Source organism: Tenrec ecaudatus, chromosome 2, assembly GCF_050624435.1.
Source record: "Tenrec ecaudatus isolate mTenEca1 chromosome 2, mTenEca1.hap1, whole genome shotgun sequence".
Taxonomy (NCBI): Eukaryota; Metazoa; Chordata; class Mammalia; order Afrosoricida; family Tenrecidae; genus Tenrec; species Tenrec ecaudatus.
Window position 1 is genome coordinate 289,965,921 of NC_134531.1, and position 26,185 is coordinate 289,992,105.

The 26,185-nt window shown below is 49.2% G+C and overlaps 1 protein-coding gene across 1 annotated transcript; it reads right to left on the minus strand.

Moving 5' to 3' along the window:
• Positions 1 to 1,604: 1,604 nt before the first annotated feature.
• Positions 1,605 to 16,581, minus strand: TAGLN3 (transgelin 3). Its single transcript, XM_075543467.1, has 4 exons — positions 16,402 to 16,581; positions 15,131 to 15,305; positions 3,392 to 3,494; positions 1,605 to 1,911 (listed from the first exon to the last, which is right to left on the minus strand). Exons 1-4 carry the CDS (start codon positions 16,579 to 16,581, stop codon positions 1,770 to 1,772), a joined length of 600 nt encoding a protein of 199 aa, XP_075399582.1. The 3' UTR covers positions 1,605 to 1,769.
• Between the last annotated feature and the right edge of the window lie 9,604 nt (positions 16,582 to 26,185).

A 26,185-nucleotide genomic window follows, 5' to 3' on the forward strand; every position in this document is an offset into this window, starting at 1 on the left:
CAAGCCATTTAGAATGTTGCAATGTGTCTAGTTCCATTTGTTTCATAGTTTCCTGTCAGCTAGGGCAAAAGACCACATATTTTTTTCTTACCAAATATATCACTTTCTGTGTTGCTTCGACTGGCATGTCCCACCAGGAAGAGAAAATGATGACACACAGGCATCTTTTACCTCTTTGCTTCTCTGTGCCTGGGGGAAATTTAGCTAGATCTCAGGTGGTGCTGTGGGTTAGGCATTGGGCCACTAACTGCACCATCAGCAGTTCAAACCCACCAGCGCGCTGTAGAAAGCCCAGGCTTTCCACTCCAATACAGTTGCACTCTCAGACACCCACAGGCGCAGTTCTTCCCCGTCTTCAAGGATCTTTAGGAGTTAGCATTGACTCTATGGCAGTGAGTGTGTAGGAGTGTCATCTATATTACTTAAACTCCTGACAGATAAATCGTACAACTTTCAGCCCCGGGCCCAGGGTCTGGTCTGTAGGCGGAATATTAATGCTAAAGAAGTTAAAGTTAAGTTTCTTCATTCATCCATCCATTCCATAAACCACACACCCATCTTCCCATTTTGTCTATCCATCCCTGAGATTCTGCCTCGGCTTCTATGAGATATATCCTTAAGAAACAGAGCTTTGTCCGACTCACAGATGTGGTCCCCACTGGATCTAACATAATAAGAATAAAGAAGGTTGCTAGGAGGCAGAATCAACAAAAAAAAAATTTGTTGGTGGCATTTAGCTCCTCAAAGCCACCATTTATGTCAGCGCACCATACTACCTTAACTTATGTGTTGCCATGATGCTGGAAGCAATGATACCAGTATTGCAAATACCACCAGTGGAGCTTCCAAACTAAGATGGACTGAAAAGGAAAGCCAAGTGGCTTACTTCCAAAAAAAAAATCATTCAATACATCGGAAAAGAATCTTGTCCAATGCAGTACTCGATGATGAACCCTGTATATGGGACAGTACTCGAAATACAAGATGGCTACAATGAACTTTTTGCAGACCAATGATAATGAGCAAGAAACATGTTGTAGAAGTGGGCAGGCAGCCGATCTTTTGCTGCACACAAGGTTACCATGCGTGGGGGTCAATCTGATGGCAATGAAAGACAGCAAAAGACACTCACGTGATTTGTGGGGTCAAAGACCTGGTTCTTGACCTCGTAGCCTTAAGCGCCTAGAGTGGACAACACTGTTTCTAAACTTCCCAAGAGCTTCCGCCACTCCAGGTTAAGCTTATGCCCGTCTTGCTGGGGACCTTCTGGGTCAGGCTGCTCATTACAAGGTGTATGCTCCATACAGATTCACAGTCTCAGAAGCCCGGTATAGGGCCAATATGTGTCTGATCCCTTGAGTCACAGAGAAACAGCCCTATCTGCGAAGTCCGAGTCTAAGACCAGGAATGAACTTGACGCTTGAAGACACAAGACTAATTTGTTTATTAGGTGCGCTCTATAAGTTGGGGAGGAAAACTTCTGGCAAATAAATAAGTCAATAAATTATCAAACGAACAACGGCTTTCTGGCCTAAAGAGGAAGGAGCTGGGGGGAGGAAGGAAGCGGAGTCTTTGCATAGTTCGAAATGAACAGAAGGTGGCAGCAGTAGGCAACGTGGACTTTTCAGCGGAAATACAGCAGCTCTGGCAGAAACCAAGGATGGGAGGCTTGGAGAAAGAGGAGAAGGGCAGAGGTGTCTAACTATCTCGTCTCCATGGAGACCATGGTGCGGAACAGTGGTCCCTCTACAGCAGCGGGACTCAGCGTTTCACAGGATCTGCCTGGGCGTCCCGTACCCGGTCATGCCCGCCTGGGACGCTCCCTTGTTGCTGCCCATCTGAAGGCCTATGACGTTCTGTCCCTGGCGAAGCTGCTCTTCGGAAAAGCCTCTCCGGTTCTGCTGGGCTTTCCTGCGCAGAGGGAGGGAGATGGACGTGTCAATCCGACAGCTTTCAACCCCTTCTTAAGCTTGCCATAGACAGCCTCTAGTTAGGGGGAGGTGGGGGACCCCAGTGAAAAGAATGACTTCTGCCAGTAGGTTTCCTAGCTCTAAAAAGCCCAGTTTTCCAGAATTTCCAGCAAAAAAGAATGGGTGTCTGACTGCTTCTCGGGGGACTTCACTCTCAGTTCTAGTCTTCCTCCTTTCCCCCCACTCCTCTCGTCCTTCTCCTGTGGTCATCTCCTCCCCTCCCTCACAGTGACCTCCCCCAGGTAAGGGGGAAGCAGCTCTCATTTCCAAAACCTCGCCTCTCCATCATTCATCCTGTTCCACCCTTCCCGATCCCGGGCCAAGGATTCATGCTCAGTTGCGAATCCCAGTGAAACCATGCCATGTGTTGGGGCTGAGGGCGCTGGCGGTTGGGCGGGAGGGCTTTCTGTGTTTTCCAGATGCTGCCCCTTGCAGGGGCACTGGAATGATACAGGGGCCTGCAGAAGCAGATACCCACACTTGATCCTGGAATGCCGGCGCTAGTACAAGGGTCCCTAATGATTCCATGAGTTTTGTGGTTGTTGGTTTCTTAAAAGGGGGCCAAGCAACTCTGCAAGCAAGATCAGCAAACTTTTCTGTTAAAGACCAGTCGTGTAAATGAATGAATGAATACCAGTCGTTTATAGAATTGATGTTTTTCGGGGTTTGTTTGTTTGTTTGAACCTGTATAACGAGTAGTGAATCGCTACTAGAGATGGGGCTCAGACTAAGCTTTCAACTGGCCGATCCCTAGATCTTTCAGAGGAGCTTCTTTGAAAATAACACAAACAAGTTCCAGCTGATTTGTGGCAAAAAGACTCGGGCAATCGGTTATTCCCTGTTTGCCCTTCATTCCTCAGGAAACTATTGGGATTGGGTTTCAGTTCTTCCTCTATAAACACCAGGATTCACGTTGGGGGAGAAGTCCTTTCCTAGGGTGATCGCATCCTGTATCCTCCAGGCAGGGACCCTTTTCAGAGTGAAAGAGGACACCAGTAACAAAAGTGTCGGGACCGTAAGCATTAAGGAGGTCAAACAGGGCATATGGTCACCCTAAGAATTGCCTTCATTACGTGCAATTGGTGGAGGGTAGATTCAGGGCTGCTTGCGTGCCATAATAAACGGAGTTCAGGTATCCAGATTTCTCTGAGAAAGAGCATTCAGTCTCTCTCAGTCTCTGGAGACATGGTGCCCAGCCCAGGTGGCAGGAGCAAGGCATTGGTAGTCAGGACAAAGCAGTGCTGTCCTGGGTGTCGTGCTGGTGTGTGAATAGCAGCAAGCCTCTCCTTGCTTTGAGGGATTCCTTATGAGGCAAGAAGTACTCACTCCATGTGGTGTGGGCTAGAAATCATTTCTGGCTTCCGAGTTTCCCTCTGGTTCAACTTGTCCTGTGCTCCCAGGGGCCAGGGTGGGGTTCTTACCTGTGGAACCAGGAGGGCTCTCCTCGATAGCAGCCATCATCCTTGGTGACTGCCACACTCCCGAGGGCCATCAGGGTCCTCTGCACAGCCGCCATATCCTTCCCTGGAAGCCAACAAAGAGATCACAACCAAACGTGCCGGGCCAAGGGATTCTGGAAGCGTGGGGCTTCCCCCAGGAAGTTCTGCTACATGACTGCAATCCAAACCAACGGAGGCATTACCAATCTTTCTCCATGAGCCCCTGTGGTAGTTATATCATCTGTTGTCAATCTAAGTATTAAGAGTGAAGGGGTGGAGTTTAGCCTGTCCATCAGGTTGCAGCTTGATGACCTCATATGGAGAAGCTAAGGAGATAAATAGGCTCACTCCCTGTGAGACATCTCTGTTGACAAGACATGTGGAGCTATGCTAGAGCTCTGGAGCTGGAGAAGCCACGTGGAGACCCCTGCCAGCAGTGAGATGCCGCTACCGCCACTGGATCCACAAGACCTTCCACCCACTGTCCTGAGAGCTTCCTCAATTGGGTATGATTGCATTTGTTTCATGAGTCTGAAGAGGAATTTATAGATTGCTATCAGACATATCAGTTAATATAGAACTTATGGACTTGATCAGGACTGGGCTGGGATGTAACTGCTCTTGTATATAAAGCTCTTTCTGAAACACAACATGAGTGTCTATGAATTTGTTTTTCTAGTCACTCCAGGCTAACATAGATCCTAAAATGACCGTGAATAAACTTCTTACAGAGGAATTAAAAAAATCAGCCAGTGTATATCAGAGATGGTTTTTCTGGTTCACTCATGGCTGCTGTATGCATGAAACCTTCCGGAGGTGCATACAGAGACACGCCCCTGCACTCAGCGGACCGCTTTGCTGGGTGGTGCGATAAGCTGTAGTTTGGAAGCCCGGTGGCGGGCTGGCACGGTGCTCCTGCACAAGAGGGCTGGTTCTGAGGGAATGAAGGAAAAAGAAAAGCAGAGAGGAGTTGGTTGCCGAGGCTCCTTCTCCGTCAAAGTCAAGCGGCTGTTCTCTTCTCCTGCATCTCAGTTCAAGGGGCCTAAAAGCCTTCACGTGTGTGGCCTTGAGCATTCACTAGGCTGTTGGGGCCCAAAGCTGAGAAAAGGAAAAGAAACGAATCCACACGGAAAGCATTCGGTGTGAGACACAGGAGAGGCTTTTAATCGTGTGCTGCTTGGAGGTAGTTAAGCGGGGACAAGAACTGGTTTGCGTGTGAAAGAGAGAAGAATGAGATAGTGTGCGAAAGATTCAGAAAGAGGTGGGAAGGAGGAAGAAAGGCGTGCCAGGTGTGGTCCCTCCCACAAGGAGGCAGGGAGCGACCTTACTTGAGAAGCCCATGGGACTGGACCCCCAGCCCTAGGAGGTCAACGGGCCCCACAAGACCAACCTACGCTTCTCATTCTCCATCCTTTTTCTCCTTCCCAGGAGATCAATGTACATCCCGGGGACTGGGGAGACTGGGGAAGATGCAACTGTATGATTAGTAGCGGACCAAACATGTGCGGCAGCCCCAAGGCTGGAGCGCATAAGCCAGGGCCAGACAGAAGGCAGCTCTCAGTCTGCTGCGGAGCTGGGAAGGAAAGAGCAAAGCCGTGCAGGCCCTCATTAGCAGGACTGAACCAGCTGCATCTCTCTCGTGAGGCAATTGCAGCTCAGCCCCCGGGGAATACAGAGTTACGGGGAAAGGCAGATGGAAAGTGAGAATGGACTATGAACTGTAATAACATCAACAATTAAGACCCACAAAGGAAGTCCAATCCAGGATGTCCACTTAGCTAGGAGAGAGAGCCAGAGAGAAAAGCGCCTCTCTGCCTCTTTCTCCCGCTCCACGCACCTGCCCCTCCACATTAGCCCCAGAGGTCATCTATCTCCTGGAGGCGGAGGCTCGGCTGATAGATACAGGGTTGAACTGTCCAGGAAGAATTCCCCCGATTCAAGGAGCAGCTGGAGTGGCAGACAACAGGGCATCTGGGCAGCATCTGGACCAGGGATGCACACATAAATTTCCGAGAATATGATTGGAAACCCAGAGTGGCTGTCAAAAGAGGCTTCTTTTCCCCAGATGAAAAATATGTCAGTAATGTGTTTATATGAAAAGAGACAGATAGATGGACATAGGTGGCTGGGCATTGTCATGTCACTTCCAGCTCACAGGGACCCCGTTGAGCAGTAGCGTTCATATCACACCCAGGTAAACTTCTGCAGAAGACACTCTGAAAACGACTGAAGCAGAACATCAACAGAGAGCTGTCAGAAAAGCCAGCCGTTTCCAATAGAGGACATGGAACACAGCGTTTCAGATACATCTCGGCGGAAAGCAGAGAGCGCCCGAGAGAGGATGGCCTTGTTTTACAGATAGCAGGAATGCATTCCACTGTGTGCATCATCATAGCGTATGACAGCCTTGAGAAGAATGGAAATTCTAGAACAACTTCCCTGGGTTCGAGAAGAACCTGTACAAGGATCAACAGGCAGTCTTTCCAAGAGAACAAAGGGTCACTGTGTGGTTCAATATCAGGGAACCTGTGTACCAGGGTTGTGTCGCTTCACCAAATGGGTTCAATTGGTATGCTGAGCAAATCATCTGAGAAGCTGAACTATAAAGAAGAACGCAGCATCAGGATTGGAGGAAGGCTTATTAACAACCTGTGTGTTAATAAGCAAAGAGTAAAGAAGACTTCCTCATGGAGATCAAAGAATACAGCATTTACTAAGAGTTACTCTTCCAAGTATGGGACACCAAAAATCCCCATAAAGGGACCAACAAGCAACAACATGGTGAGCAGAGAGAAACTTGGAGTTGTCAAGTATTTTCTTTAGCTTAGATTCACAATCAATGCCCATGGAAACAGCAGTGGAGAAATCAAACAATGCCTTGCCTTGGGCAGATCTGCGGCACAAAACTTAAATTGAATGGGTTAAAAAGTAAAGCTGTTGAGTGTTAAGAACTACGGTAAACTTGACCTCACCCAGGTATTTTCAGTTACTTGATGTGCATGCCTTTCAATTGTCCTATTGATACTGAAATACTGAATAGGCCACGGGCTGTCAGAAGAACACATAAACCTGCCTTGGAAGCATTCATGCTCCTTAGGACGGCAAGACTTTGTCTCAGGTACTTCAGATATGTCATCTGGAGAAACCAGTCCCTGGAGAAGGAAGGACTTGGTGCTCTGTAGAGCGTCGGTGAAAAAAAGAGAAAGACCCTCAGCAAGATGGATTGACACAGAGGCTTCAACAGTAGACTCAAACACAGGCGTGATGTTGTGACCGGCAAAGGACTGAGCACACAGGATCAGTCCTGTCGCACACAGGATCAGTCCTGTCGCACACAGGATCGAGCGCTAGGAGACAGCCCTGACTCAACAGCACCTCGTCAAAAGCGCACCTTGTAATAGAACTGTACTGGTGGCATTCTGAAGGATTACTCTGGTAAGAGAGAGAAAGGACTCACGCTTAAGTCATGAGTCATTAAGGAGGTCCTAGAGAAAAGAGGAAACCCAGGAAGGTTTGTTATATGAGTTAACAGGGATGTGCCAGTCATCTCCTCTGGACACAAGTTGCACATGTCAAGTAAGCCCAACTCAGGTCGTTGGAAATAACTGTTCTAACTTGGCCAGTTGCCGGAGAAATACGGAGCCTGAAACCACAGATACCAACCTGGTGCAAGAGGCTATACACACACGAAAACAAAACCAAGCTTTGAACCACGCTTTTAACTGTAGATCCAACTTCCTTCACAGCAGCTGGTCCTTCTACTTACTTACTATGTGAACCCAGAAAGGCCCATAGTAATCAAGTTGGGGGCGAAGGTAAAATATCGAGACATCTAGAATCATAAATACCACCCCCACCTTCCTCTCAAGAGATTTGACAAAAGAAATCGTTGCAAGAGTGGGGCAGATGAAGCTGTGGAAGGAGACATCGTTTGACAGGAATAAATTATAAAGTTCCTTATTAAAATAGCCCCAAAGACATGAGAATTTGACATATCAATTATGCATGATCTCACCCCCATGCGATTGGCATCATCCCGCCCAGAGTATGATGGGAAAATTAATTCAGAGAAGTCAAGGCATCTGTCCAGAGTCACCCAAAAAATAGAGATCTGTTCCAGTTCTGATTTGACTCTAAAGCCCACATTTAGTCCAATGGCCCACATCTCCCAGGAAGCCCACAGCAGGCTGGATGGAGACACGTGTTCCTTAGCTGAAGCCAGGGTCCAGGGGACATCAAAGGGATCCAGAGGCTGTCTTAAGGCCCAGCCCAGCATTTTGTACTGGGGATAAAACTGAGCCAGAGCTTCCTGGGCCCCACAGGCCCAAGGAGTTCAGTCTCAAAAGAGTGTAAAAAGTCTTGTGGTTAAGTGTTTTGTATGGAATAAATTTTCATCTAACTAGGGATGGAGCTATTAAAAAACAGTTGGGGTCTAGAGTTCTCATAAATGTGCTGGCCCAGTGAAATACCATGAAGATCCTAAGTACCATTATGTGTAGAAATCTGTACTCTGTAACCAGTGCATGTCTAGCTTGCTTTTTTGGCATGGCTAAGTTGTTTTTGAGTAAAGCTTCTTTGGGCAGAATTCCAGGATGCTTGGCTCGACAAACTTGGTGGCGGGCCTCCTTGTTCCAACCTTACCTCTTTTACTAGTTCAGAGACTCCAATTAGCAAGATGGAAAGGGGCCCCTGGGAAGAATCAACACCGGGTGGGGAGGCTTATTCTTATCACTGAAGGTCAATTATTTAGAAACCTAACAGAACTATGTAGTTACGGGAGCGCTTTGAAGAGTGCCAATATAAAATAGCAGCAGCTCACCTGCTTGTAAGGCGCCCGTGTTGGCACTGAGGGTTATGTGTCGGGCTGCTAGCGTCAAGGTCAGCGGTTCAAACCCAATGGAGAGAGAAAAGGCAGGCTGCTCCCAGAGCGAGGTATAGGCTCAGTAAGCCTGGAGAGCAGTTCCACTCAGTGTCACTATGAGTCACACTTGAGATGACAGGGGGTGCCAACTATTTATATCACAATCAAGGGTCACATCTGCCTAGGTGTGAGGCCTTCAAACAGTTTGAAAACAGGACCTAACATTAAAGGGGGGTGTGAATTACTTCAGAAGAGTGGACCAATGGGGTGTCTTTTAAAGCAGGAATGTTTTGGTGTTTCCCCCGAGAGAGGTGGGGAGTCCTTATGTGTAATAAGCTTCCCAGGGAGTCTCAGGCCAGTTTACGAAACCTGGGTCTGATGTGATTAATACAGTTGATATGTATATTGTTATAACAGCGGTAAGAGCCCCAAACAAAATGATTTCTCAAAAAAGAAAAAGAACCTGATCTTGTGTCTCCCAAACTAGTCGCATCTTCAGAATAACCTGAGAATCTTAAAACTCCAGACTTGGGGGGCAATCTTCCGAGAGGATTCTGATACAGTCCAATATTGCTTCTATGTCAGTTTGTCAACAACATCACAATGTCTGGCACAGGGTAAGTTCTCCACACACAAAAAAATTATTTAGGTTTAACTTTAAGTTGAATTTAAACTGAACGGCATTTGTTAAGCAATCACTGCCTCCTTCAGAGATCACTTTCACAAAGTCAAATAGCAAAACCAATCATGAGAAGGACACTGGTCTGAGCTGGGAGTCAACCCAGAGTCCCGGTGGCTTGGAATCTCTGCTCCCAGCAAATCACCCTGGGATCCCTGAAGGGCTGGGGAGGGATGTCCCTGGGTAGATCCAAGGGGTGCTTCAAGGCCACTAGGAAGCCACTGCTCAAGGCCATTGTTTCAAGACAACCAACAGTCCCCAACAGAAGGGCCAAGCCAATGTTGGGGATCTTCTTGATGGAGAGACAGTAGAGGAGATGGGAGGGACAGCAGAGGAGACATAGCCCTTGGGGGTGATCTAAGAAGACCACTGACCCTAAAGGAAGACCAAGAGTCATACTGACCCTGAAGCAACTTGGAATTTTAACTTACCCGGAGCTGCTGAGACAGTAGCTTTCCCAGCCTTTCCAGAGCAAGGAACACTTTCATAGGGCAATGACATATTCCAAAGCAATGTTTCCTGCACCCCAAAATACTAAATTATTTTCTCCAGTGCAGAGCTTCTGCACTTGCCCCCCAGCATTCTAATAAAGTTAGTGCTACCACCATAAAGACCCTCCAACAGGGCTATGGTCTATTAGTTTGTTGTTCCTGTTACTCCCGGACGATCTTGTTCATGCCTTTGGTAACGTGAAGGACAAAGAGAGGAAAAGGCAAAAAAGAGAAGTCCCCTGGGCGGGGGAAAAATAAAACCAGATCACACATTCTCTGCTTTCTGTGTTTCCTTTCATACTACAAAGCAATCTTCAAGGATCTCCTGTTTCTTTCTGTACTGCTTGGATTTTATACATCAGTCCCGATGCATCATCTGTAACTCTCAGAACATGCGCATCCTTCTTTCATCTCCCTGAGACTTAGGATGAAGGCAAGGAGGAGGTGAAGCAAAAGATCCCCTTTGTCCCGCCTAAATGGTGACGTGGCCTGATTCGCAACCCTCCATTCAAGGTTGGGGAAATACTGTGGTCAAGAGGGAAGTGTCGGAGGGTAGGCTGAGCTCGGTTGGTGGATCTGAGGAATTTTCGTTGTTTGCCTTGCCTGGGCAAGGAGCGAGGCTGACGGGCAGTGGGTTTCCAGGTGGGGGTTCCCAGCGAAGCAGAATCAGTTGGCAAATGGTTAGAAATACCTCCGAAACTCTGCAGATGGGGCCCTGGAATCACAAACTCTCTAGTGATTTTGAAGCACTTGAATTTGAGGACCACTGCAGCAGGAGAAAGGCACTAAACCAAACCACCGGCCACAGAGGCGGCTGTAACCCACCAGAAAGCTTCAAGCAGCAGGCAGGGCCCCCGGGATGTCCAGTCACGACCTCTGGCTGACAAGCTCCTAAAATTGCTCTCACACTAGGTGAAAGGACTCTCCTGCTGTGCAGCTGTGGAGAAATGACACATCTGGTGACAATCCCTTGAGAATAGGTTTGAGCCGTCCAGCCACACCACGCCCCCAAGCGCACCTCACCTGCTTAACTCCCGGGATGGGGGAAGCCAGCAGGGTAATGTGACAAAACTGGGTGCTCATGCTCCCCATCCTTAGGGTATGCAGAGAGCGGTTTGAATTGGTTTATCTTCAAGGCTTGCCTGCTAGAACATTCTAGAATTCCGTGTAGAACACTCACCACGTGGTGACACAAAAATACAAGAGATCAGTCACCAGAGGACTTGTCATAGCCCAAAAGAAGCCAACATTTATTAGGTGTCGATTAGCCAGGCGGTGTGTTGGGTATTTTGTACATTTATCGTATAGCCCAGGTGGCCTGCAGATTGGGCTACTAACCTCAAGGTTATCGGTTCAAATCCACCAGCCACTTCTTGGGAGAAAGGTGAGGCTTTCTAGGCTCCGAAAAATTTACAGCCTGTGAAACCCACAGAAGCAACTCTATCCTGTCCTGTAGGGCCCCTCTGAGTCGGAATTGACTTGACGGCAGCGAGGGAAAATCCTTGAACTGAAGAATCCTGTGAAGGAGGCACTCGATTTGTTTACACGGAAGGGAAGTGAGGCGCAGGAGCTAAGTACCCAAAACACACAGCTTTGTGTGCAAAAGAAGGGTTACCATTCATCTGCTGACTCAAAAACTCATACTCTATCCACTCTACCAGAGTCCTCCGGCTCTGCAGTTGAGAAACACCGATAGATTATTCCAGAGAAAGGCATCAAGGAGGCAATGAAGGCAAAGGAGGCAAACTCAGTACTGTGGCCTACAAAGCCGGCCCTCCTTCTTGAAGGGCAGCAGATAATGTGAAAGTAACCGAAGGAGGCACTCAGGCAGCCCCATGAGCGCCTACGTAAGAGCATTAGTTAAAGCCCCTCATATCAAGAGAGCACCGTGGAGGTGTTCCCTGCCTTGCTCATCTCTTCTTCATTTCAGACCAGGAGAGGCTGGTGAGAATAAGACTTTACACTGCCAGCATCGATCATGCTCAACTATCGCCAAGGACTTTGCTCGGCCTTTCAAATGTATTATCTCATTGACTTCTCACATCAACCCTGTGAAAGAGGTGCTATTATTATTACTCCTATTTTATGATAGAGAAAATCAAGTGGTTAGTTGGTCAGGGGTAGAGGAGATGTTTGAATCAGACAATCAGATGCCTGATCCCACTCCTGACTGTACTATCTTCTACAGTAAGTTTTCTGTAAAGTCTTCCTGACCAGATACTATACCACAACTCCCTCTCTCTCATCCACATTCACTCATTCCTTCCTTTCTTTTTTTCCATCCCCTCCTCCTCTCTAGGAAAGATGCACCCATGGTGAGCCAGTAAGCTCTCCTCTGAGTCACAGACAGCCATGGGCGGTGGGAGAGTTACTTAAGGGTAATTCATGTTCCTTCATCCAAAAGGGAAGACCCTCCTCCCCCCGCCATTCCTCTAAGCTGAAAACCCCCCTCCACTTCTTCCCCACCCTGAAAAGAACCAGCCATTCCAGCTACTACCCAGAGCACTCTCCAGTCACATTGTCTATCCAGTCTCTGTGATTGGGTAGTTTGGGGGACCATTAGGATTTGCGCTCTTTTCCAAAGCCCTGGTTCTTTATCCCATTGCCCCAGAGTCCATCCCTCCCCACCACCCCGAAAAAGTGCACCTTGAATCTAAAAGGGGCCTCTGGACCCAACTGGAGGCACTGCCTATCTGGGAAAAGGCTGCCTAGAGCAGAAGGCACGTGGCCAGCTGGGCTCATGCAGATTTAGAGGCCTGCATCACAAGAGCAGCAGGAGAGCCACGGAGCAGCTGTGGGGCAGGCTGAGCCCTGTTTGGGAAGAAGATGCCCTGTGGAAGATGAGCAAGAGGCCAATCCAGGGAGGGACAGAGATGTGGAGCACAAAGAGCCTGCAGAAGAGGGAAAGAAGAACTTAGGTGAGAGGGCTGGAGCCTCAGCAGCCACAGGGACCACAAGCCCAGAGGAAGGAATCAGGAGGGCAGCACCAAGCCCAAGCCCGCAGTTAGAGGGGGAAAGAGGGGAGGGAGTAGAGCGAATGTGGGGTTAAGAGAAGAAGCATGTGGTGTGTCCAACAGCTCTGTAGACAAACAGGTTGACCTTCCCATGCACATGAACACAAAACACACGCCAGTCCTAACCGGCAGTATCCCTCTGATGCCATCTTATCACCGTCAAACTCGTGCGCATCCACCCAGTTCCTGCAGAAAAGGCCCCAGCTTTGCTAACTCAGTCCATGTTGCAGCCTGGTGGTTTCCAAAGCTGGCCCCTGACCACTCCCTGCTCTGCTCAGAGCAACCCTCTTAAGGGTGCGCTCTGTCCTCTCTCACCTCCTGCTCTGCTCTCTAGCAACCAGTTCTGGCCTGAGCTTCTTTCCGACAGTAACACTGGGGGTGGGGGTGGGGGAATCAACTATCCCTACTAGGTCTTATAATGATCCTCCCCAAATGTTCCAAATGTCCTCTCTTGCCATTGGACCTTGGGGTTTTCCAGGGCCATTCAGGACTCCTAACCATCCTGACTGCCCATTCTCTATTACCTCGCCCTTTCTCCAGGCCCTCCCCAGCATGTTTCCTTCTGCCTGGCAGCCAGAGAGCCCTTGGAATGGGAAGCTTTTCGTATTCCTTTTTCCCTCTTGGAGATGAGGTTCCTCCATGTCTGCCTTGATCCCTTTGTCCGGGAGCTTTTTCCTGCCTGAAGTCCATCTGCCCACGACTTGATCTCCGGCTAAGATTTCTGAGTCTTCTTCCTTAAGCGGAACCGAGTACACACAACTGGGGTGGGTGGTGTAGACCTCCACCTACTCTGATGGAAAACCCTTATTCCCTACCACTCCGCCCCACACTGTGAGCACCTCCTAGCTGTACAGTGGTCTTTGGGAAAAGCAATGGCAATGTCAAACCTCCTGGGAAAAGTCAAGGCAGGAGAGTCCCTCCCAGCTCCCTCCCACTCCTGTCTGCACAGTTCCTGTGCTGGCTGGTTCTCTCTCATTCACTCTCAGCCCACCAGGCAGGGGCTCTGTCCTTCTGCCCCACATAGCTCTGAGTCATCACGCCCTCCTCTTCTTCACCCCGGTCAGCACAGTGCCCTTATGAGTCACATCATGAAGAAAACTAAGCCCCGGGCCAAAGAACGGAGTGGGTAAGGCTCTAGTCTCTGGCTAAGGCTCTAGTCTCGGAGAGTCTGGATTCAGGTTCTAGCACTGCTAATTGCCAGCTGTCTGAGGCACAAAAGGAGCAGGAGCAAGCTTCCGTTGCATCCTCTGTGGAACAGGTAACTGACTACCACCTCGCAGGATTGTTAGGAGAACCAAGAGGCACCACACAGGGGAGCACATGTATAAAAATAATGCCTTTTGCCAGCTGCTGTCAAGCTGATTCTGGGTCCTACAGACAAAAACGTATCCCCGGAGGTACTAGTGGTTCATCTACTGGAAAATGCACTCCGCAGCAGCTCCTACTTTGGGGAAACGTATAGTTTTTAACCAGGAAACGAAGCTAAGCCTTGATGATGACAGTTCACATTGGGTTTGAACCAAGGGTTCCAGAAACCCACCACCCTGAGGTTCCAGGGATCTGGGTTACGAGGGATTCGCACAACAGGAGGCGAGCTCCTTGGCATTTGGGATGTGAGTCCCTGGTCTCGGAGGGCAACGTGACTCAGCAGCCCCGGACTTGACAACAGAAAGCTGTGAAGATTATGGCGGTGATTGGTTCATTACAAGTTGCTCAATGGTGTGGTCCTCTCTGCTATCAGTCCTTTTCCTAGACTGCCCCTTCAAATACCATCGTCTCTTCGCCAGAGAAAGTCGCTGGTCTCATGGGGCGAGGAGCCACTGGGGCCACTCTGCTGGAGATCCTATTGGTTGGGCCCCTGGTAACTGCCAGCCAATGACAATGGACATTGAGGGTCCAGTCAGCCTGGAGCCCAGCTTGGCCCAGCTTGATCCCCTCAGTGCCTCAGGTAGACCTAACGGAGAACACAATGTCCTGGATGGAGTGCACCTGCAGACGAATAGGAGCTGGAACCCCAGATCCTTGGTCCCAGACAGTGTCTCCCTTCAGTTTCCCTCAGTAATGCTGGGTTGTTAAATATCTCCAAAAATGTCATTTGACTTCTCTATCTTTATACCGATGCATATGCGGAAAAGAATAAAGAAAGAAAAAAATCATTTGTCAGGCTCTTTGATCTAGAGGTATGGTTACCAAGCTCCCAAGAATGGCTCAGTAAGAGGTTGGGGTGTAAAAGGTTGGGGCGTTATTAATTTTCTAAGTGAATGACGAATATAGCTCCAGCGGGTTTTGTCTATAAGCCCCGCTGTTGGTGAGTCAGACGTTCTCGCCCCCCTGCCTCCCTCTCTTCCAGTAGCTGGGATGTGTCTGAAGCCCTGTGCTGGGGAGGAAGAGAAGCCTCCAGGTAACCATGTTAGCTTTTCTCGGGCCTTCCGCTTCCGAGCTGGTATGCTGAGGTCGCTATGTGTCCTAGACTGTGTTTCTCTTAGAGGGGGTCCGCCTACTGGGAGGCTCAGTGCCTGACAACTTGAATGCCAACAGCAGAAAACACTCCCGCACTCCGCCTGCACCACTCAGCAAGAACCAAGAGAGCAGGCTTCACAAAGGAGGTGGGGGGGGGGGCTGGAATGGGGAGGCGGAGGGGAGAGCTATCTCAGAGGCACGCCGCTGGCTGTTTACCTTCCCATAGATCCACCGTCTGAAAAATGTCCGTGGTCCTGACGCCATAGATCTCCGCCGCTTTGAGGAACTGAGAGATTTGCTCCATCTGCTTAAAAGCCATCTTAGACTCAGAGATCTTTGGGATGGGCTCTTGGCCTGGTGGGTATAAACTGTTTATCAGCTTACACAGGACCTGGAGGGGCAGAGGGGAGACAGAACCAAGGGTTCCCTTTGTAGGTGCAGGGCACTCAGTCCAGGTGAGCTTGTCTCCTATTGGGCACAGCGTACCGGCTTTGGGTGCAGGCAAGTCGTGGGCCCCAGGAAGGCGTGGGCACCTCCGTGCTGCCAAGCTCCCATGCTGAGCCCTAAAAGCCCTGCCAACACCATCCCTAGGGCTTCATCCCACCCCCAGCTGAGAAGCCCCCTTCCTGCTTTGCGCCTTCTTCCTTTCCTGGGTGAGGAGAAGAATGTTTACAGATTGGGAGAATGACGTGGAGTGGGAGGCGGACATCATCCCAGACTGCGTGGAGAGGAGAGTCGGTGGCTTCAGGGGAGTGTCAGATGACGGGGTCTAATTGTATTCTTTGGATCGACGTGCGGCTTCCATCCCTGGGCCGAGTCCCCTCATCCAGACACCTATAACCCACGGCCTGAGCAACCAAATAGATCGCAGGGTTATGTAACCGTAAGTCCCAGCCTTCGGGAAATGATGGGCTGGTTTGAATCAGCCTAGCCTGCAGTCCCCAACCCCCCTCCCCTCTCCCCTCCCCCCCCCCCCCCGCCACCCCCACCACACACAAGCATCTGGTCAAAACATCGGTCACGAAATCAAAACTCCCTTTAGTTTTTTTCATGAGAACACATCCACTTAAACCTAGTGACCACCCAGCGCACTGGCTCCCCAATCTTTCCTTTGTTTCACTGTCCAACCCATTCACTCCCCTGGGGCAAAGAAATGTCCCCCACCCGCCTATCCCCCACGAGCTGAATTAACCAAGAAGGCAGAGAGGAGGCTACAAAGCAAGAGTCCTCTCGTCTCCTTGGGGAAAAGGGCACTGCTGGTTTTGCCAGCAACTCAGCAGAACGGGCGGGGAATCCTCTAACTAGCTGGGGAATTGTGCAGTCCGCCCGAATGCTGCCGGGAATAGCAGCATCCCCATCCTTGCGGAGACCCGAGCGCGTGGCAACAGCAGCGTCGCCCGCAGCCCGCAGCCTGGCGTGAAAACAAAGGGGCCCCGCGAGGTGTCGGTGCCCACGGCCCGGGTCGCAAAGCCCGAGGCCGCCCTTACCGTGCCGTCCATCAACCATTTCTGAAACTGGGCCCTGCCCGGGGGTGGGTGCTCGATGTCCTCGGCGCACTGCAGGATGATCCAGTCCACCAGCTTGTTCTCCAGGTCCGCGTCATACTTCTGCTCGATCTTCTCCTGCACCTCGCGGCTTAAGCCGTAGCTCGGGCCCCGGTTCGCCATCTCTGGACCAGGAGAGAAGAGGAGACCCGCGCGGCATGCACACAATAGCACCGCCGCCGCCCCGGCTCCCTCCGGGCTGGGCTGGGGCTGCCGGACGACCTGGCCCCCAGGCTGCGAGCGGACGGAAAGCCGGGCGGGGTTTAAATCGAGGAGCCTGGGAAGCCAATAGGGTTCCACCTACAAATGGGAAAGCTGCGCGCAGCCGGGTGCCAAGGGCTCTAGAATAAAAGAAGAAAGCTCCCGGCTGGACCAGGGGGCTGGGACCCCGCTCTCAGACCCTTCCCAGGAGAGGAGATGAAGTCGGAGGACTCACAGTCAAGCCTGAACCCAGGGCCGCAGCGAGGCGGTGGGCGGTGGTCCTTGTGTGCCCCCCTTCTCGGTAGCACTTTGCAAATGCAGGGACCAGATCAGAGAGCGCCTGTGGCTAACAGGCAGAGAGGGCGGCCGCCTTGACGTTGGGCTTGTGATGTGGCATCATGCCTGGAAGAACGGGACACTGATTTGATTTTCCCAGGGCTGAGGAGGGTCAAACGGGGCTGTTGCTAAGAGCCTGGGGTGGGGGGGAGGGCAAAGCCAGCCCCCTCTGGTGTCAGTCAAGCCCGCCCGCCCCCTCCCCCTCTGCCAGCTCTCCCCTCCTCCTAGGAGTCTGGCCGATTGTCTACCAGGCCAACGTGCAGCCGCACAATGGGTTGGGGCCCCTGGGAGGGTCCATCTGACAACTGTCCATCTGTCAGGGGTAGGCCAACCACTTTTCCTCGGTCGGAGATGACAATTGTCTAGGGCAGGAGGGGAGGAGCTGAGAGGAGCAATCGTGACTTTGTTCTGTTGGCAGCCCTGAGATTTCATTCTGAAACTTCTATCCTCGTGGGGAATGATTGGGTCTCTGTTTAATTTATGCAAGGAAGGGAGGTGTTTGTTTTGTTTTGTTTGTTTCACGGCTATTTGAACCAAAAGAAACTCAGTACGTGTTGTAAAGGAGCAGAGCTGAAAGGTACTGAGGATTCATTCCATCGAAGGTTTTGATTAAAAAGTCAAGATTTCATCTGTTTCCTTACCGTTGGGGCCATCAAGGCGCGCCGCCATACTGGGAGTCATAACTCCGTGTTTGGCACAAGCACCCAAGAGACTAGACTGTAAGCCACTCGCAGGGAAAGGTTGAGTCTCATTGGTCTTGTGTGTATGTGAGGCTCTGGGTGCTTTACTATCAAACACACCCAAATAGAGGTGCTTTGGTTCATTTCTTCCTCCATTCTAGGGCAATGGGGTTGGTAGGTTGGTGGGTTGGTTGGTTGGAGTTCTTCACTCAGTAACTATTTATCGAGTGCTTAAATGTGCCAGGTCCCAGGCTGGATCTTGGAAGTAGGTAAAGGAAAGCAAATCACCTCCGTGCCTCTAAGAGAGACTGGCCCGTGGACCGTGGCACAGTTGAGAAGGCTGCTCTAGCACATGGGCTGGTCCTCGGTCCCTGGGGAAACTCATTAGAAGCCACGTAGGAAATGACTTCTCAAATAATACATGTATTAAGGAAAAAAAACCTCCTGCCGGACCGGGGCCTGGACTAATGAAAATTTAATTACTTGGTAAATCTGGGGTTGGTTTTCCCGGAGGCTTGGGAGAGAGAGCAGTAAAAGACAAAGGTTGTGAAAGAAGCAGGAGCTCTGAGTACCATTGAGTCATTATGAGATGCAATCAATGCAATGGCAGTGGGTGTGCCTTTATAATCTATCTATCTATAGATTATAGATCTATATCTATCTATAGATAATAGATCTATATCTATCTATCTATATCTTAGGTGGCTGTCATAAGATTAGTGTCAAAGGGAACAGAGACTCCAACAGAAAGCCTGAGATGGCTCTAAAAGAGATGGTGTGGTGAGCCATAAAGCTAGAAACAATTCCAAAAGGCGTACATCTGCCTTCCCTACCCCCCACCTTTTTTTTTTTTTTGCAGATGGTATTAAGTAGGTCATGCGATTCCCTCCCATTGTAACAGCCTGGTTGGAGTCCATTCGATGAGTGATTGAGCTCATGGTTCTGGGAAGGACACGGTGTTAGTTAGAAGAGGCCACAACTCCAGACAGAGTCTTCAGAGAAGAAACATCTGGCAGGTGAAGGTTGGAAACTACCTGAAGTCAACAGTTACCGAGAGCACTGCTGATTTTTTTTTTTTCAACAAGCTTTTTCAGGGCTTCTAGGTCTGAGACACAAAAATGAATGAGAAAGGATAACACAGCTGAGTGGCATAGCCAAATATGCAAACAATAAATGCCAGCCAGTCTTAGAGGGGAAAGCAGGCAGCAGGCAGTTTTCTGGGCACAGTCATACCCAGAGGCGAGCTTCAGGAGTAGGAAAACAGTCTATCAAGGCAACGATTCTGTGTCTGAACCTCCGAAGATAAGTGGGTGTTGGGCAAGCTGAAGATATGCCAGGAAAACAGCCAAGGTAGTTACAGTCTGACTCAGGATGAAGGTGAAAGTAAATGTTTTGTACCACCAGCATATCAATCTAAAGGGCGGAGACATGCAGGAAGGGAAATAAGGCCGAACACCAGGCTGGCCACCATCATGGAGAGATGCACTTGTAAGCGCATCCATGGTTACATTTTTTGGAATTTTGAGACCCAGTTGTTAAGCTCAGTTATTTAAAATATGCACCTAAATTTACTACAAAATTAAATCCTCAAAATTGATTGCTTCCTAATTTATTTTGCTATACTTTACTGTGGCTATGTTCTTAGTGGTGTTTATGCCTTTCGTTTATACAGTGTAAATATAAGGGGCTCCAGAAAGTTCGCGGAAAAATGGAATTGAAAGACAATTTTGATAGCTACATAGTTTCCTGTCACCTTGAAAATTTGAGGTGATATTCAACCTGGCAATCAGGTCATAGCTGATGGTGACTCTGTGTGAGCATGGGTTCTCCTAATGAAAGCGCTGGGGACCTCCATTCTCTCTCTGCTTTCTCCTTCCTGCTGGCTGACCCTGGCTGTTGCCAGAGCTCTGTGATGTTACCACCGCCATTGGATCCACAAGACTTTGCCCCCACCGGGCTGTGCGCATTCTCTATCATTGCATGCAGCTGCATGAGTCTGAAGAGGGACTTATAGACTAGTTTCAGACTTAGGGACTTGATCTAGACTTGGCCGAGATGTTTTCTTGATATATAATTACTTCTCTAGTCAATCCAGCCTAACACAAAAATGGAATTTTCCCACGAACATTTTGAAGCTCTCTCATATACTTACTACTGGGCATTTCTACCCAACTTTGTACTCAGTGATACGATGAGAGCTTCAAATCCATGAAAGGGGGGATATTTATACAACAAACATTGACAAATACTACCAACCAGGGCTTTTATTTTTTCTTTCTGAAGAGCAACTGTTAAAAACATAAAGGATGAATACAAGGAAGAAAAGGGTAGTGGGGTCATGGGCATTAATCCACCCAAGAGTAGGGTATTGTTTATATCTCCACAGGGAAATTGGGACCAGACTTCAACCCAGTGTCGCAAGGTGTGAATGCAATATCCCGGCGTGGAGGAGGGAACCAGTGGAGAGGTCTGGGAGGCTGGCCCCAGCACCATAAATTAAGTGGATTCCTGCCCCTCCCCCGAAAAGAATTTGTTCCAAAGGACGACATTGACTCTGCAGCTCCGGGAGATGGACATATCTGATCAGAGCACACGGGAACAGATGAAGGGGCAGGAGGAGAGAGTGGAACACAGCCTGGCCCACCAGGCCGTGAGGATGATGTTCCTGAGTAGAGCAGCCAGTCCACAGAGAGAACAACATGGCTGGCCCTACTATGAGACATGATGCCCCTCAGTGACTAAGGGCGATACAGGGGACAGCACCGGAGACACAGTGTGGGAATTGCACCTGACCTGATCCCACCACACCGAGGCAAATCACTGGGGGAGTGCAGCGGAACAGCAAGGGAATGGAGTGGCAAGGTCCCCAGGGAATGCTGAAAGTGGACTTTGGGGCCAGGGCGTGGTGCCCCAACAGACTGGACTGGAAAATGCTCCTAAGGGCCAGCAAACGATCCCTGAACTAACTACAAGCTTTTCTCTTGTGAACTGTTTTGTTCTGTTCTTTGTCAGTGGTTTGTTTTTGTTGTTTTGTTGTCTGGTTGTATACTGTTGCTTTGTTTTCCTCTGTCTTGTTTTCGTGCATGTTAGTGACTCCACAGGACTGTCTGAATAGGACAGGCTGGATGAACTATCTGGAGGAAAAACAACGGGACCGACAGTTCCGGGGGGACTTGGGGTGGGGGGGTAGGGGGGGTACGGAAGTGGTGTTAACAAACCCAGGGACAAGGGAAAAACATGGGACCCCAAATGGTAGAGAAGGGGGAGTGGCAGGCCTGGTGGGAAATGATCAAGGGTAAGGTTGCTTAGAGAAGAGGTATACTCTAGCCCAGGTGGCGATGAAGCATGGTAGTAGGGCAGCAGGAAAGTCAAGGGAGATGGAGGAAAGAGCTAGGAGTCAAAGGGCATTCATGGAGGTCTAGACAAAGACATGTACATGCAAATATATATAGGAGGATGGGGAAATAGATCTATGTGTCTATATTTATAGGTCAAGTATTAAGGTGGCAGAAGGACCTTGGGTCTCTACTCAAACATTCCCTCAATGCATGAATACCTTCTTTTATTAAATTGGAACTCTATGATGCTCACTCTCCCGACACAATGGCTGGAGCCAAAGTGGGTGAACAAGTAAATGTGGTGAAGAAAGCTGATGGTGCCCGGCTATCAAAAGAGATAGTGACTGGGGTCTTAAAGGCTTGAAGATAAACAAGCGGCCATCTAGCTCAGAAGCAACAAAGTCCACATGGAAGAACACACCAGCCTGTGTGATCGAGTGGTCCCAAAGGGATCAGTTACCAGGCATCAAAGAACAAAAAATCATATCATTGACTGCACACCTCCATGATAGGATCGCTGAAGACAAATGGGTGCATAAGCAAATGTGGTGAAGAAAGCTGATGGTGCCCGGCTATCAAAAGAGATAGTGTCTGGGGTCTTAAAGGCTTGAAGGTGAACAAGCGGCCATCTAACTCAGAAGCAAAAAAGCCCACATGGAAGAAGCACACCAGCCAGTGCGATCACGAGGTGCCAAGGGACCAGGTATAAGGCATCATGCAAAAAAAAAACAACGATATAAGTGTGTGTATGTATGTGTATATATGTGTATATGTATATATATACCATATTAAATGAAGGGGGAAGTGCAGAGTGGAGACCCAAGGCCCAAGTGTCGGCCAATGGAGATCCCCTCATAGAGGCGTTTAGGAGAGGAGATGGGTTAATTAGGGTACGAGGTAGTACCGATGAAGAACACAGCTTTCCCCCCAGATCCTGGATACTTCCTCCCCCCAACTACCATGATCCGAATTCTACCTTGCTGGCCTGGATAGGACAGAGGCTGTACACTGGTACATATGAGGGCTGGAGGTACAGGGAATTCAGGGTGGATGATACCTTCAGGACCAAGGGTGTGAGGGACGATGCTGGGAGAGTGGAGGGTGAGTGGGTTGGAAAGGGGGAACTGATTACAAGGATCCACATGTGACCTCTTCCCTGGGAGAGGGACAACAGAGAAGGGGGAAAGGGAGACTCCGGATAGGGCAAGATATGACAAAATAACGATGTATAAATTACTAAGGGCACACGAGGGAGGGGGGAAAGGGGAGGGAGGGGAAAAAAAAAAGAGGACCTGATGCAAGGGGCTTAAGTGGAGAGCAAATGCCTTGAGAATGATTGGGGCAGGGAATGTATGGATGTGCTTTATACAATGGATGTATGTATATGTATGGATGGTGATAAGAGTTGTATGAGTCCCTAATAAAATGTAAAAAAAGAAAAAAAAAACATAAGTTTTAACACTGACCATATGAGGGAGTACGTACCCTTTAAAAACAGATTTTTCCCCCCCTAAAGGTTTGTAATTACATTGTTTTTACAAAACAACCTTATCACCTGTGGTAGTTATATACTAATCTGTTGTCAATTTGAGAGACGTATGAGTGAAGGGGTGGAGTCTGGCCTGTCAATCAAGATATAGCCAATGAGGCCTCTGTGTGGGCGTGGCCTTCTCCTGAGGATTCTGGGAACTCTTGCATTTCCTCCTTGGCGAGGGAGACACTGCTCACTTCCTGAGAGACACTGGACTGACAAGACACATGGCCCTACATTGATAGAACCCGTGCCTCGGAGCTGGAGAAGCCATGTGGAGACCCCTGACAGTGATAATATGCTTAAACTGCCCCTGGACCCACAGTAGACAGTCAGTGAGTGTGTAAGCATCTCAGCACTGGCAGGGGTCTCCACACGGCTGCTCCAGCACCCAGGGCTGCATCAGGTAGCTCCATGTGGCTTCTCCTTGGGGATGTCTTGCAGGAAGTCAGCCTTGCAAGCTGAAGCAAGGAGCTGCCAAGGCAGCTGCACCCTGGTGTGACCATCACAAAGCTAGAGACCCGAGAACTATAAAGGCGAGGCTCACTGAACCACTTATCCCTCGGCCCTTTAATTAATCCCACATGTGTTTATCGGCCACGTTGGCACAATAAATTAACTAACTCAACGTACTTGTAGAAGGAAGAGTAATTAAGTTTGCACTAACTGCATTTGAGAGCCCCTTGGACCATCCCAGTTCATTAGGTTTCTTGAGTGTGGAGTTCCAGAGAGAAATCTAGATTGAGGATTATATGTAAGTAGTAATTAAATAAGTACAAGAATATGGGTATGGTGACAAATAAGTAAGCAGCCTGAATTAAGGTCAAGACTAAAAGGAATATTAACATTACTAAGGGGCAAGGAGGAGGAGGAGCCAGCTAAGGAGCAGTGGAACATGGTCAGAGAGATGGGGGGAAAGGAAAATGTCAAAACAAAGCCAGATCTTAATTGGCCGTTTGAGAGGTGGCTGGCCTATACACTAGGAATTTCGATGCAGTGAGATAGATGGTATGGTAGGGTACGCATTGAGTTTCTAATAGAAACATTGGGGATTTGAAGCCACCAGTCATTCCAAGGGAGAAAAACGAGGTTTTCTACTCCCATCAAGAGTTACAGTCTCAGAAACCCAAAGGGGCACTTCTACCCCGTCCTATAGGGTTACCATGAGTCTGGTGATGTGATGGCGGTGAGATTGGTTGGAGGGATCTGGCTATCTAGAAGACGCGGAGGGCATGCGATCAGGCAAAGCCACATCTAGTAACAAGCTTCCCTGAACACCAGAGGTGGGGCCGAGTCAGAAGCTTCCCTGCAAAGCTGATATAGAAGCTGCTTGCTTTTTAAGAAATAAATAAGTCTATCAGTAAACACCTGAGCGCCTAGGGAAAGGAGAGCCAAAAATGGAGGGGATTTTCCCCCCAAAGGCACATTGGGGTAATTTATTTTTAAATGCCTGCATTTTTCTAGATATGTTCCCTGAATATACCAAGGTTTCAAATTTTTTTCAACAAATGAAGTCATAAAAATATATATACATTTTATGTATCCTCTGTCCTCATCCAGAAAAATGCCATTGTTTTGAGAGCTCCAGTGTAAAGGCAGTTGGACACCCTCATTTTGGGAACAGTCTCGGGAAGGATTGAGTGACAAGTAATGCTCTCCTGGCTCCCCGTCTCCATGCTGGATACCATCCAGCTTTGCCACAAGACCTTCCTGCTCGGCATGGCCTGCCTCCTGGTGGCTCACAGAAGAGCACATTGCTTGGTGTCTGGAAGGGCCTCGAGGCTCAGAGGATACAGCAGAGGAAAATGGTCATCTCACTGGGCCTTCCCTTCCCTCAACATCGGCCCCACCCCTTCTCCTCACATAGGCTGAAACTGTGGGGGTGTTGTCAATTTTTTTTAAAACTGCACACACTCCATAGGGTATTGCAAACAGGAAGTGCTTGAATATATGATGCTGTGCGTGTGTTTTAAGAGGTTTAGGGGAAAAGTATCAGGAAAAATAACAATGTACTAGAACGCACTAGATCTCTCACGGATCCAAATTTAAGTGATTTCAAAGGTTTACGTTAATCTCTACCAAACCAGATGAAATGTTAAATAGCTTCTCCATCTCTGGATTACCAGGGGCTCTTTTGAAAGCCCTGGCCATTTGCTTTGACTCCATGGTAGTGGGTTTGGTTTGGGGTGTGACCATTTGAAAGGATTCCCTAATAGCGACCATCCAGCATGGGACCTTAAGGCTGGGAAAGTCAAGCCGAGCTCAGCTTGAGGCGACCTCTCCACTTAGACCGTCAGTCTCTCACTGGACTGGACAGTTTAAAAATAAAAGCTAGGAGGGAGTACCTTCTACGCCTTAGAGCAGCGGTTCTCAACCTGGGGGTAGAACGACCCCTTCACAGGGGTCACCCAACTCATAACAGTAGCAAAATGACAGTTGAGAAGTAACAATGAAAATAATTTCATGGTTGGGGGTTGGGGGAGGTCACAACATGAGGAACTGTATGAAAGGGCTGCGGCCTTAGGAGGGTTCAGAACCACTGTCTGAGATGCTGCTTCTGTGCTTAGCCTATTTACTCTTTAGCCCCTAAGCTGTAGGTCTGTACTAGGCTGTTTTGTAGATGCAGGAAGGAAGCTGGGGAAGGTCAAACTGCTGAATCACAAGCGGGTGCTTGGAGAGGCAAAGCTGCAGGCTCTGCATTAACCCTTATGCTATAGAAGGTAGTTAATCGAACAATACTTAACCCCAGACCTCTCAAAGTCAGGGGCTCTTCCTCTATGTCTCAGGCACAGCAGTGTCTGGCAGAACAGACCAGTAGACTTCTTGAAGGACATGACACAGATCAATCTACTCTGCAGTGGGCACTGTGTATACAGATTCATGGATTACCTTGCAAGGGATTTTTGTACGGTGTGAAAGAATCACACACACCGTGGTCCTATTGTGTTGTAGGGCACACACCGGGTTTATTTCTGGGTCAGGCATCTCTGAGAACATGCCTCGTTTGATTTGCCCAGACCCAGCATACATGGCTCGGATTCACGAGGGCCTGGCTGCCAACTGAGGCTGGCAGCTCGAACCTACCAGTGGCTCTGTGGGAGAAAAGCCTGACACTCTGCTTCCGTGGACAGGAACGGCTAGAAAACCAAGAGGCGGTGTATGCTCTGCAACATGGGGCTGCCATGAATCAAAATAGAACAGACAGCACCTCACGTCAGCACAGTGCGCAACGCTGAAAGGATACACACACAACTCAGCCAAGGAAAAGGGCGCAAAGTCCAGGGAAACTGGCTGGAAGCTTCCAAGAATCCTGTCCCAGTGGTCACATGGAATGTCCTTCATTGCCCAAGCAACGACTTGTGACATGGGAAACGCTGCCAACCTCCGAAGCTCATCAAAGACTCAGTGCCCAGGATTTCTACTGGGGACTGGTCACAATAGGCCCATTTGGCACACAATACAAAGCTGGTGTGCAGCACAGACTGGTTTAAAACTGGTATCTCTCAGTTACAGGAATGGTGCGGCCCTCCTGAAAGACAAGTTCGTTGATGCCAACCAAGGGGCACTCCTGCGTGCAGGCTGTCCTGAGGTCACGGCCAGGTCTGCCGTGGGACTCTGTTCTGCACAGTATCGAGCCTAGC